At 45.0% G+C, this 12,714-nt stretch overlaps 1 protein-coding gene across 1 annotated transcript in view; it reads right to left on the bottom strand.

Moving 5' to 3' along the window:
• Positions 1–12,714, bottom strand: part of ANO2 (anoctamin 2) — a 332,293-nt gene that overhangs the window by 14,878 nt on the left and 304,701 nt on the right. Inside the window, exons 21-23 of the mRNA XM_044996576.1 lie at positions 8,054–8,206; positions 7,893–7,945; positions 5,567–5,748 (exon numbers count right to left, since the gene is read on the bottom strand). Coding sequence (XP_044852511.1) covers positions 5,567–5,748; positions 7,893–7,945; positions 8,054–8,206 — 388 coding nt within the window. The remainder of the gene's footprint in view (positions 1–5,566; positions 5,749–7,892; positions 7,946–8,053; positions 8,207–12,714) is intronic.

Below are 12,714 nucleotides of genomic sequence, written 5' to 3'. Positions count from 1 at the left end.
CGCCACCTGTCCTCCCGTTCGCTGTGTGAGCGCTGGTGCTGACATAGGGTCTCCCTCCACTGTCTCTGCTCGGCCGCCTCGGCTCTGGAGCAAGCCATCAGTTCCGAGAACATGTCGTCCCTAGTCTTTTTCTTTCGCCGCCTAATCTGCGCCAGCCTCTGTGAGGGGGATGCCGGGGCAGTTCGTGAAAGAGCCGCAGCTGTGTGATGGGAAAAAGGAAGTGATTTCCTTGAAAAGATACATGTTTGCGAACACTGAACACAGTCTAGTCAGTTTCTGTGAACAAGACCATACAGGGCACCTAGTCTCACGAGCTCTCAGGACAAGTTCGAGATTTCGGAATACGCTTTCATTGGCTGCGGTCTTGCACAGGAGATTGGACAAGCGGGGCGGTACAGCTGAATCCGTGTAGCAGCCAGGCCTGGTAAGCACTGCACTATAGGCTGCTTAACAGTTAATGGATAGCTGTGCCCTCCCGCTGAAGGCAATCTGTAAAGCATAAAGTCTGACCCTGTTCCAGCCCCTCGCGGCTGTGCACGGGAAAGATCACTGTATGCTTTTCCTCTGTGGCCTCCAACACGTGGCTGTTAAGCGAAGGTCATTGCTATGCAAAGTAAAAGTCAAGCATTCACAATAGTAACAGTACACTAATTGCCCTAATTAGATGCAGCAGTCGCCGAACGAGATTACCCTGAGGCGGGTCACTCGGAGAGAGAGAGAGAGGATGCTGCTCGAATCCCTGCACAGACCAGGACCGTACGCTGCAATGCTGGTGGAGGCAATGATTCCGCTGTACATTAGGATGGCCTGGCGCGGAAGAGTGTGCTTCCACGGAGCACCAAATAAGGCACCTCTCCCCAGGAACCTCCTGCGGAGACTTTTCGAGCTGCTCTCCGAGAGCTTCGTGGAACTGTCCCAGGAGGATTTCTGTTCCATCCCTATCTGTGTGGACCTTCTCTTTATATAGTTTTTTAAGCAAAAGGTTTTATATAGTTTTTACATATTTTTTATTCCTGTTTTTTAAAAAATAAATGTTTCCATGTTTATAGCACTTACCGACTGATCCTTCCCCTGATTCTGAGTCCAGGTTAACGGCCGGGGAGGGTTGGTAGGGGATCTCTGTGAGGGTGATGAAGAGATCCTGGCTGTTGGGGAAAGCAGTATTGTAAGTGCTGTCGCCTGCGTCGTCCTCCACAAACCCTTCCTCATCTTCCCCATCGGCGAACATCGCCGAGGAACTGCCCCTCGACACTATCCCATACTCAGAGTCCACGGTCACTGGTGGGGCAGTGGTGGCAGACCCACCTAGAATGGCATGCAGTGCCTCGTAGAAGCGGCAGGTCTGGGGCTGTGCTCCGGAGCGTCCGTTTGCCGCTCTGACTTTTTGGTAGCCTTGTCTCAGGTCCTTGATTTTCACGCGGCACTGCGTTGTATCCCGGCTGTATCCTCTGTCTCTCATGGCTTTGGAGACCTTCTCGTAGGTCTTTGCATTCCGTTTGTTGGAGCGCAGCTCCGAAAGCACAGACTCATCGCCCCACACAGCGATCAGATCCAGGACTTCACGGTCTGTCCATGCTGGGGACCTCTTTCTATTCTGGGATTGCATGGACTCCTCTGTTGGAGAGCTCTGCATCGTTGCAGGTGCTGCTGAGCTCGCCCCGATGTCCAACCAGGACATGAGATTCAAAGTTGCCAGACAGGAAAAGGAATTCAAATTTTCCCGGGTCGTTTCCTGTGTGGCTGGTCAGAGAATCCAAGCTTGGACTGCTGTCCAGAGCGTCAACAGAGTGGTGCACTGTGGGATAGCTCCCGGAGCTAGTAAGTTCGATTTGCATCCACACCTAGCCTAATTCGACATAGCCATGTCGAATTTAGCGCTACTCCCCTCGTCGGGGTGGAGTACCGAATTCGAACTAAAGAGCCCTCTTGGTCGAACTAAATGGCTTTCTGGTGTGGACGGGTGCACGGTTAATTCGAATTAATGCTGCTAAATTCGAATTAAAGTCCTAGTGTAGACCAGGCCACAGACACTTTGGAGGACAATCTAAAATCATGTAATAGCTCTGTATTGTGCTAGAGAGCTAATTGCTAGCAACATAGAGAAATGGAGGAGAGCAGGGCACAAGGAGAAGAGCAATTTGGCAAAAGGAGGCCCAGAGCATATCTTGCCTGCCACAGAGGAATAGGTGAGTAGAAGATAACAGTGAGCAGAGTCCCCCAACACCAGCAGTGCTTATTGGACGTGCCACACGAGTGCTTCCCACAATATCCCTACTAGCCACCAGAGGGTTTTTGCTCTTTCTACTGTCTCACAGATTTTAAGGCCAGAAGGTACCATCATGGTCATCCAGTCTGACCTCCTGCACATTGCAGGCCACAGAACCTCACCCACCCATTCCTGCAATAGACCCCTAACCTCTGGATGAGTTACTGACATCCTCAAATCATGGTTTAAAGACTCCAAGATACAGAGAATCCACCACTTTAGTTTAAACCTGCAAGTGACCTGTGCCCCATGTCCTTCCTCTGGGTTTCAGTGGCCTGCTTGTTACAAGTGCTGTTCACTCTCACAATGACTCAATGCTCTCTCTTAGTCTGCTAGTTGGGTGTTGCAGCCCTCATCGCAGGACATTTGCACTGTTCTGGCTTACCCGCCCACCCTACCTACCGCTCATATCTTGGAGCCTGACCGTGTGGCCCTTACTCACTTGAGTAATCCTTACTCCATGAAATCAATGGGATCACTTGCACGAGTAAAGATTATTCACATAGATCAGGATGGCAACATTGGATAACTGTACACTTTCCACACCAAACAATGACAACTTGGATTTCTCTTCTTGAAAACAACTACTTTACCCATGTGGGACATTCCCCATTGACTCTACAGCTAGCTAGTTATTAACCTTTTCTGTCATAACAAGAGACACTTTTATAGTTTATTTAAAAGACAGGAATACTTATATAGTTCGGTGGCCACCCTACAAAATGTCCAGTTGCTTTAGATAACTATAATAATAGGTGTATTTACAATATTGCAAGAAACTGCCTATAGTATGTATAGGGAAATATAGGGATCACTGCAGCTAATAATGAGATATTTATCTAAGACAAAATTAGTTAACCAGTGTCGGGAATAGGAGGGTTTCTAACCAGGAAATACAGCATGATTTCTATGCTGACTCACAGTATTACATGCCAGCATCTCCGTGTTCAAGATAATCTAGGGATTTATGAATATAAAATGATTAAAGTATAATGCTGACAAAGTTCATTGACATAGACTAGCTCAGCATTCGTATTTTAAATATAATTAGATTTACTTATTTAAAATAGCCAGTATAGTGCCATTCCCACAGGCTTTGGCAGCACCATAGTGGAGACCTGGGGCTAGATTCAGATCTCCCTTAATGCCAATGTTCATCAGAAGTAACTTCTCTGAAATCTATGGAGATACTGTGTTATAAAACTGGTCCAAAGGAAAACAGAATCATCCCTCTGGATCTGATGTCTAGTTTTGGTATCTAAGTCCCCATTTCAGCTATGGCTGGAAATAATAAACAGGCAACACCTTCAGCCATAGTGACTTAGGGGCTGTGGCAAATGTAGAGGGCCCTGTAATAATCTCTTAGTACTGCAGACTGGTCTGATTACTGGAATGCTGTTTTCAGTGTGAATGGTTTGCTTTAAGTGCTTCTCACTAGAGGCTTGTCTGGGATGAGTCAGGCAGAGGGGTCTCAAGGTGGTCCCTTATCGGCTTCTATTAAAGGGAATGCTAAAGGACATTGCCAGAACTACTAGCTCTGCTGACTCTGGCTCAGTTCCCCTCTGAGCCTATGGAACTGGTTTGACCAGGAGGGGACAAAACCCTCCAGCAATGAAGAAGTCTGGGGTGTGAGGAGGAGCTAAGAACTCTCATGGGATATAAAAGGACATTCTCTTAGGCTGTGGCTACACTTAGCACTTCAAAGCGCTGCCGCGGCAGCGCTTTGAAGCGCTAAGTGTAGTCAAAGCACCAGCGCTGGGAGAGAGCTCTCCCAGCGCTGTCCGTACTTCACCTCCCTGTGGGGAATAACGGACAGCGCTGGGAGCCGCGCTCCCAGCGCTGGGGCTTTGACCACGCTGGCGCTTTGCAGCGCCGCAATTTGCAGCGCTGGAGAGGGTGTGTTTTCACACCCTGCTGCAGCGCTGCAAATTTGTAAGTGTAGCCAAGCCCTTAGGGATGCAAGGGGGAACCAGATTGAAAAGACACTCAAGCAGCAACCCACTGACATGTCTGGAGAAGCTAGGCCTGCCTAATTCACACCTAAGATGGTGGGACTTGAGGTAAAATAGACCTGAGTGTAAGCTGTTTGTGTTTTTACATCCCTTTTTCTGTAATGCTTTGTTCCAGCTTCCAAATAAAAGTACCTTGTTCTAACAAGGCTGTTGGTCCCCATCACCAGTCACAGGTTCCTGAAGGGAGGAAATAGGGTTCCCTAAACCCTGTCAGACTTGCACGGCAATACCAATTGGTACTGAAGCAAGATCCTGGTTCGAGAGTGGAAGAACTGAGTAATTCCCTTTTATACAGGTAAGGGCAAGAGGCCCAAGACCTAAACTGGGTGCTCTTGGACAGACCAGAAAGGAGACAGAAATGTAGCTAGCCCGATAACTGGGGTTGATGTTAATGACTGCCACCAGGGGTGTTCTTCCAAAGACAACTACGTACTTCAGTAAAGCCAACGGGTGTGCTAAAGCATTCTTTGTGTGCAACAGAAGGAGCAATTAAGCACCTGTGTGTAGTAAAAAACAACTGCAGACAAAGGGTGGAGCCAACACCCAGAGTCCCCTGAAAAGGCAAGCCAGGTGGTGGGCTCAGGGGTTTCCTAAAAGATTCCACATGCAGATGCCAGGTATTGGTTCTGGGCTGTGTGAACTGCATTAAGTAAGCCAGGGCAAGAAGTTGTGTGTGGCCCCAGAGCAGAAGCACAGAGGCAGCCTCTCCTCAGGCACAGTGGTGGCTGGAGAGGCTCACTTGGGAATTGCTGAGCAAGAAAACTGCCTGTGGGCTGCATGTTCCTATCGCTGCTCAGGGAAACAGGCTTTTGCATTCATTTCTGTGAATAAACAAGATTACGGTACATCCCTGCCTCACAAGCCTCCAAACTTTGGCTTTCTGCTCGGCTTAAGGGGCAACAGACTAAATACTGTTGATAGGTTCTGAAGGGAATTCCCCCTAGTGTTCCTTGTCAGAAAACATGGTATTAAAGCGTGTGACCATGGAGAAGGCATGGGTTTTCAAGCAGGGGAAAGCGTGGGGAAAGTGGGTCCCTGTAAGGGAGGAAATATTGTTCTAATTAGAGGGAGTGTGTTTTTAAGGTGTGATCCTGCTTCCATTCTTATTGATGAGAGTTTTGTCCTTGATGTCAGTAGGAAAAGAATTGAGCTCTAGGTTTTTATGTTCAGCAGAAGTCTTAGATGAAGCTGTTCATTCTATGCATGGAGGCACCATTGGATTTTGCATCTAATGTGTGACCGAAACAACTGACTTTACCTCCACAAAGTGTCCTTAGAGCTACTTTACCTGCAGAATATAACTTCCTGTTCAAACTGTGAGTTGTCTGGCTGTGTTCCAGGTTTGAGATGACTAACATTGAAGTATGAGAGGGTGTGATTGATGAATCCATGCATGGTTCCATTTTGACTGTATGCATATTGATATACAAGGCGTGGAATGAAATCAGATGTGACAGAGATTACAAAAGCCTGGGAGACAAAAAATAACCCAGTGAATCCACAGATTATGTGTTTTGGATTAATCGAATTCAGGTTATAGTTTTCATGTTCAAATAAACATAGAATAATGATGGTCAATTTTGCAACCTCACAAATGAGAGAGGACTTGCCAGACACAGCAAAGAATAAGTGTTTTTAAACTACACTAGCCTGCTGTCTCTCTCTCCAGGCAGAGGAAACTCATGGGATTGTGGGGGGCACATGGGTTTACGTGCCCTGCCAGATTTCTGCCAAGGTTTAAACTTTTTTTTTTTTTTTGGCAGGCAGTGGATTCAAAGTTGTACCCTCCTCCCTTCCACCACTGCCCCCCCCACCTCCAAACTATCAACAGTTACTTGTTGCCTGTGTCTCCAGGGAAAGTATATAGCTAGGCAGGTGGGACATTTTTAAGAGCAAAGAGTAATTACAACAATTGCCTCATATATAATGGTCTTAATCCTGCCCCCATTGATATCAATGGGAGATTACCACTGACTACAAAGAGTGCAGGAGCAGGACCACAGCATATATAACAACCAGATCCTCAGCTGGTATAAATTGGTGTAGCTCCACTGATTTCATTGGTGCTATGCCAATTTATACCAGCTGAGGTGTGGCCCATACAGGACTAATTCTCGGTTCCCTTGCTCCATTCTAAATCTGGAGTAGCTTCACAAAGTCAATGGAGTTTACTGTGGTGTCAAACATATGTGAGATCAGAATTTGCCCCAGAAGCATCTAGAATATCCAAATAATAGTTAACTGAGTGCCATATTCTGCCACCCTATTCTGTGAGTAGTCCCACTGAAAAAAAATGATACTTGAGTAAAGATGATAGAATCTGGACCTAAATATTTTTTAAACTCAGGTATACACATTTTCACTTTGCAGCTGTTGACAACAGAGGGGCAGCATAGCTGGTGTTTTCAGAGACAGAATCATAGGTTACTAGGGACCTCAGGAGATCTAGTCCAATCCCCTGCTCAAAGCAGGACCAATCCCCAAATGGCCCCCCTCAAGGACTGAGCTTACAACCCTCGGTTGAGCTAATGCTCAAACCACTGAGCTATCCCTTTAATTAAAGCACTTGGAGAATAGAAGCAACAAGAGTATGTCTGAAAATGTAAATAACTATAGGGCCTGATCCTGCAATGTGCACTCAGGTAAAACTGAGGGAGGCAGCATGGTTCTGTTGATATGGCTTAACACCGGGAGTGAGAGATCTGCAGTCTATTCCTGGCTCTGCCACTTGGGCAAATCGCATCATTTCTTTGCACATCAGTTTCCTCATCTGTGATTATATTCATTTTCCTTTCTAACATACTTTGAGATCTATGGGAAAAAAGTACTGGGTATTATTATGATTAAACCCCAGGGGCCTGATTCTCATGCATACTAAAACCTTGTCTACATGGGAAAGGTTTACAGTATAACCTAAGGTGTGAATTAAACCAATATAGTTATAATCAGCATAACACCCGGGCCCCCAAGCAGACAGTCTTTTTCTGGTATGGGTGACCTTTTTCAGTCTAATATATGTTTCTTGAGAAGGGGTTTAAGATACACCAAAAAATGCCACTCTTATATTGGAATCATAGTGTCTACTTAAGAGGTCATATTGGTTAACTATACATGTATAATAATAGCTGCATAACTGGCAAACCTTTTTCTTTGAGATAAGGCCCTAGGCTCCTTTACACTGCTCAAGTAAATTACATTCACACTGACTTAATCCAAACCTATATTTACACTGCCAGAGAATGACGTAAATGTGTCTAAGCATTATAATACCTAGTTCTCATACAGCATTTTTCATAAATGAGACTTAGTCCTCTATTGGTGTGCTTGGAATTTTGCCTGACTAATAATTGCAGGATCTGGCCCATTAATGTGTGATTCCTATATAAATTAATCTTTATGTCCCACAAAACATAATAATTCAGAAACAGAGATGAATAAATGCACGTCTCCTGTAATTCCGATTCTATGTAACATTACATGATGTTTTAAACCCAAGGAGGGTAACTTTGTTTTTCATTGTATTTTATGGCAATTGAAGAAAGTAGGCATTGCTCAAAATTTAAATTAAGCTTAAGGGAAAAAATAAGCTCATAAAGTCATAATCAAATACTTACATTAATGATAACTGAAAACTTTCCAATACCACTCAGAATGTTATACCAAATTCCTGTAAGAGAGTTAATAACAAAGCTTTGTTACAGGATTAATCTTAATTTCCTCCTTTGGTGGTGAATTCCAGGTGTTACCATCATTGCAATGATTCTTCATTACGTACCGATATCTTTTTCTCTCACTGTGTCTGGCCTTCTTAACTCAGAAACAAACTTTTTTGCATCCAGCCGAACTTCTATGATGTTGTTGAGAAGGGCAAACACCGGAGCCAAAGGGAAGGAGGCAACGAAGAGCGTGACAAAGCCAAACTGGATAACTAGGAGAGAAAGACATATTTTCTGAGAGAAGCTTTGTACTGGCATATTAAATATATGTCTGCAGGAAATCAGCTGCAGAGGTTTGTGTGTTACAGGAAATATAAAATTCCATTTCAAACATTTCTGTCCTGTTGTTAAACAGTACAACAAACAAGGTGAGGCTATGAAAGAAAGAAGGGCTTGTCACTGTGTTTTTATAATGGTTCTAATATTGCTCCTGGTCTCCAATTTGCATACGTGGGCCAGAGTAAATATTCGTTTAATAAAGGGAAAGTAGCATGCATGCTATTTTCCTTTTAAATACAATTATCTTGAATGAGGCCATGTTATCTCTCCCACTGTTTGTTTGTAGAGGAGAAGTAATGCATATGAATAGAGAGGCAACATCCCCTATTCCCAATACCCTTTGGAAGACTGTCTGGGCAAACTACCTGCTGTAGGTGTTTGGGCTCTGGTGTGAAACTATGGTATGGCCACTCTCTGTGGCATCATCCCCCTCCATACCTTGGGGCATTCTGGTGCAATTCCCAGTAGAAACCAATGCTGTTCATTGCATCATAACGTTTTGCATTCCTGCTTCAGGAAGGAACAGCAGCCTAACATGGAGGGCCTGATCCTGCCCTAAGCACAGAAGACCTAAGATTTCTACAGATCCAAGAATATCTGTGGCATTGAAGGGCCACAATCCTGATTTCTTCCAGGAATACTCTTTTACCTGGAGAGAATGTTGCCTCTTGTACAGCACCTAGAACAGTGAGAGCTTGGTCTATGATTGGAGCCCTGGGCACAGGACTGTCCCTAGGGAGGTGTGGGGCCCCGGGTGGAAATGATGGATTTGTCTCTTCCAGGTCCAACCGCACCAGCCCACGGGGCCCCCCAAAGAGCGGGGCCTGGAGCGGTCGCTCTGATTCGCCCTACCCAAGGGACAGCTCTGCCTAGGCACTACCACAATACAAGCAAACAATACCTCAAGAGTTTAAACTCTTGGCATTTCCTGAATTGTTTATGCCCTTCCCATGGGGGCAGGGATGATCCGGACGTAAGTAAGAAGCTTTATTCTGCAGACAACTTAGACACCAATTTTCATATCCTCTCCCTGCAAAGTGGAATTTAGAGGAATGAATGTATTTTTCCAAAGTCCCCCAATGTGTCAAAGATATTTAAGACCGTGAACAGTGCACATTGGGCCCAATGTTGCAAGGTGCTGAGTGTCCTTAATTGCCATTGCCTTCAAAAGCAGCAGAGGACAGTCAGCTTATAGGATCAGGCCCATTTTGAGAGGTGCTGAGCCAGCACCTGAGGAATGATGACCTCCTTATGCTGTAGGTGCTGACCAGATGCCAAGAAGCCCTAAGCACCATTGTCTCCCAATGAAGATGTCAGGACTGGATAGCATCGTCACCACGCAAGAGTGGGCCTCTCTTTGTAAAATGTAACACATGTGACAAAGTTCCTCCTCTACCTTGGTGGGTCCTGCACTTATTGGCAGATTTGCTCACCTCAGAGATCTTCCCCTCTGGTGGAACCCACAGTCCGGGTCAACTCCTCCTGTCTCTGATCAGGAGTTGGGAGGTTTGGGGGGAACCCGGGCCTGCCCTCTACTCCGGGTTCCAGCCCAGGGCCCTGTGGATTGCAGCTGTCTATAGTGCCTCCTGTAACAGCTGCATGACAGCTACAACTCCCTGGGCTACTTCCCCATGGCCTCCTCCAAACAACTTCTTTATTCTCACCACAGGACCTTCCTCCTGGTGTCTGATAATGCTTGTACTCCTCAGTCCTCCAGCAGCACACCCCCACCCTCTCAGTTCCTTGCACCTCTTGCTCCCAGCACCTCACACGCACTTCCTCTCCTCTGGCTCCCCCTCACCTGACTGGGGTGAGCTCCTTTTTAAACACAGGTGCCCTGATTAGCCTGCCTTGATTGGCTGCAGGTGTTCTAATCAGCCTGTCTGCCTTAATTGGTTCTAGCAGGTTCCTGGTTACTCTAGTGCAGCCCCTGCTCTGGTCACTCAGGGAACAGAAAACTACTCATCCAGTGACCAGTATATTTGCCCTCTACCAGACTCCTGTACCCCACTTGTCTGGGTCTGTCACACACAGAACATTATTTTAATATAAAGTTGAGCTCTTATTTCCCAAAGAAGGTAGCACAGGGTGTCATAAGGAGAGACTGGCTGAAAGGCATATTGCACAGCTGCAATGGAGATAGCCACAACAAAATTAAACTAGTGAATTGTTATATAAATAGTGCTACAAATAGGATTTGAGTAGACAGCAGTGATATGTATTGTGGCTTCTTTGTAAGCAGAATAGAAGGTCCCTGTACAAGCTCACAGTCCATTACAGCAGATATCCTTTGCACTTTTGGAGGACAGAAAAAAATGGAAAAGAAAACTAATCCTAGCATAGCATAATTTCCTTCGGCACTATTGTCACAGCCCACAGCCAACTGATAAAACAGCTTTCCCCAGGATCTCTTTTGTACCCAGCTTATTTTTTGTGTACCTATTTCAAGCCTCATTATGGTCCCCCCATCTCCTCTCCCAGTGACAATACATTTGCACAATAAAGCATTATCTCCATGATAATTGTGGCCTTGGTTTGCCATTGTCAATGGTTTGCTTTAGGGATAAAGGTTATATCATCCTAACATAGCATGATGGGAGCTACATACAAGAATATCTTACCCTCTAAATTATAGTTTCCTGAATATTTTATGTTTGAATCAGGAAAAGGAAGTAAGGAAATAAAAACAGATGTTAGAGAAGTATCTCAAAAACCTTTGAAATGCTTAGAAAAATATATAGCACCAAAATGTGCCTTATGTGTTCTGAAGTGAAGTTAGCAGGGCTAGAGCTGGGTGGAATCAGTAAAAAAGTATTTGCAGTGATTTGTCTGAGTATAAACCACAAATACTTGCCATGATATTACTTGCAACTATTTTAATTCATTCCCTAGGAACATCTGCATGAATGATGTTTTAGTTCATAAAAGAACATTCAAGGTACACAAACATCTTCTGGATGATTATGTAAACATGCCTTCATACAAAGATCCACGCCAGAAATGTTTGTGTGGTCATGTTGAAATCTCTGTATTTCCTTCCTTTTATTTTTAAATTAAAGTTTCAATGATCCAAACAAGTAGCAGAAACACTGCCATGTGACTTAGGTTTTGTCTACACTGCCCTGCAGGTACAACTACGGGGGTGTGAATAGCAGTGCGCAGCAAAGCGCTGTGCTGTAACTCCCCCCTGTGGATACAAATGTAAAGGTTCCTAGATCACATTAATGTAGTTCTGTGAGGGGGGAGTTACCCCAGAACACTTTGCTGCACACTGTTATTCATACCACATCCCCTGCTCCCCCCCCCCCGCCCCGTAATCCGAACTCTGGGGTGGTGTAGACATGGCCTTAGACGATCAGTCACTTGTCACGAAAAGCAAAACATTCCATGATACAGTCAAAACAAATAGTTTGTGCATGATCCAGGCACTGAAATGTGTTTGTTTAAACTATCGGGGAAGTACTGATGAATAACAAGTAGATTACTAAAGCTTGAAGTCTGTGCGCTTTTATTTGAGGACGTAAAAAGAGGCTAAATTCACTGAGAGTTCAGTTCTGCTTCCTTAGGCACGTTTAGTAGCACAAACACAACTAGCCCCATCCAATTCAATGTGAGGAAATGCATGAGTACTAGCTACTCCACCTACGTCAGGGACACAGAATCAGGCCCAAAATAAAACCATTCACTGTAACTAGATCAGTCACACACACACACACGCACTTTGAGTAGACCTCATTGAGTAGCCTCAAAGGAAGCTAACTGTTCATGATTCTGCCACCCTTATTCACAAGCCTCAGGTAATCCACTGGATTTTAGAGGGATTTCTCATGAAGTGTTACTAAAAGTGAACAAGGGTGGCCAAATCAGTCCCATTCTGAGTGACATTCCAAGTACTCTTAGAGAAATGGTAGCCTTGAAATATACAACCACAAGCTTGGCAGGGAAATTTGGGGGAACGTACAGTTCACTTCTCTGTGGCAATAATTTATACAACATGCCTACACATAACATGCCAGGATGACACTTTAAAATCCAGCCTCAATATAGAAATTATAGAAAAATGTGGGCCTCTCTTTAGTGATGTGTCTTTTCTTGGTGCCTCAGACATATTCTTTTTGATGGATTTTCCTGCTTGAGGGGAAATTCTTCCAAACCTTCAGAATGCACAGCCCCCATCGCCCTTCCCATTCCACACCCTTTCCTGTTCACAGATCCCTGGAGGTGTGTACAGCCCTCTGCATGATTACAAAGGACACAGCTAACTCTGCCTCTCTCTATGGGTGGGGAAAGATTTGTGCACTGAAGGTTCTGTGCATACACACATCTTTAGGACATGCTCTGGCCCTGAAGATGGAATTTAAAATGTAGGTAGCAGTGAAATAGGCAACTGGGATGGAGGTGGGAAATCTGAGATAACGTCATCACTGATTTTCATCTACAA

The sequence above is a fragment of the Mauremys mutica genome, chromosome 1 (genome assembly GCF_020497125.1).
Source record: "Mauremys mutica isolate MM-2020 ecotype Southern chromosome 1, ASM2049712v1, whole genome shotgun sequence".
In the NCBI taxonomy this organism is placed as follows: Eukaryota; Metazoa; Chordata; order Testudines; family Geoemydidae; genus Mauremys; species Mauremys mutica.
This window is presented reverse-complemented; position numbering and strand designations above follow the sequence as displayed.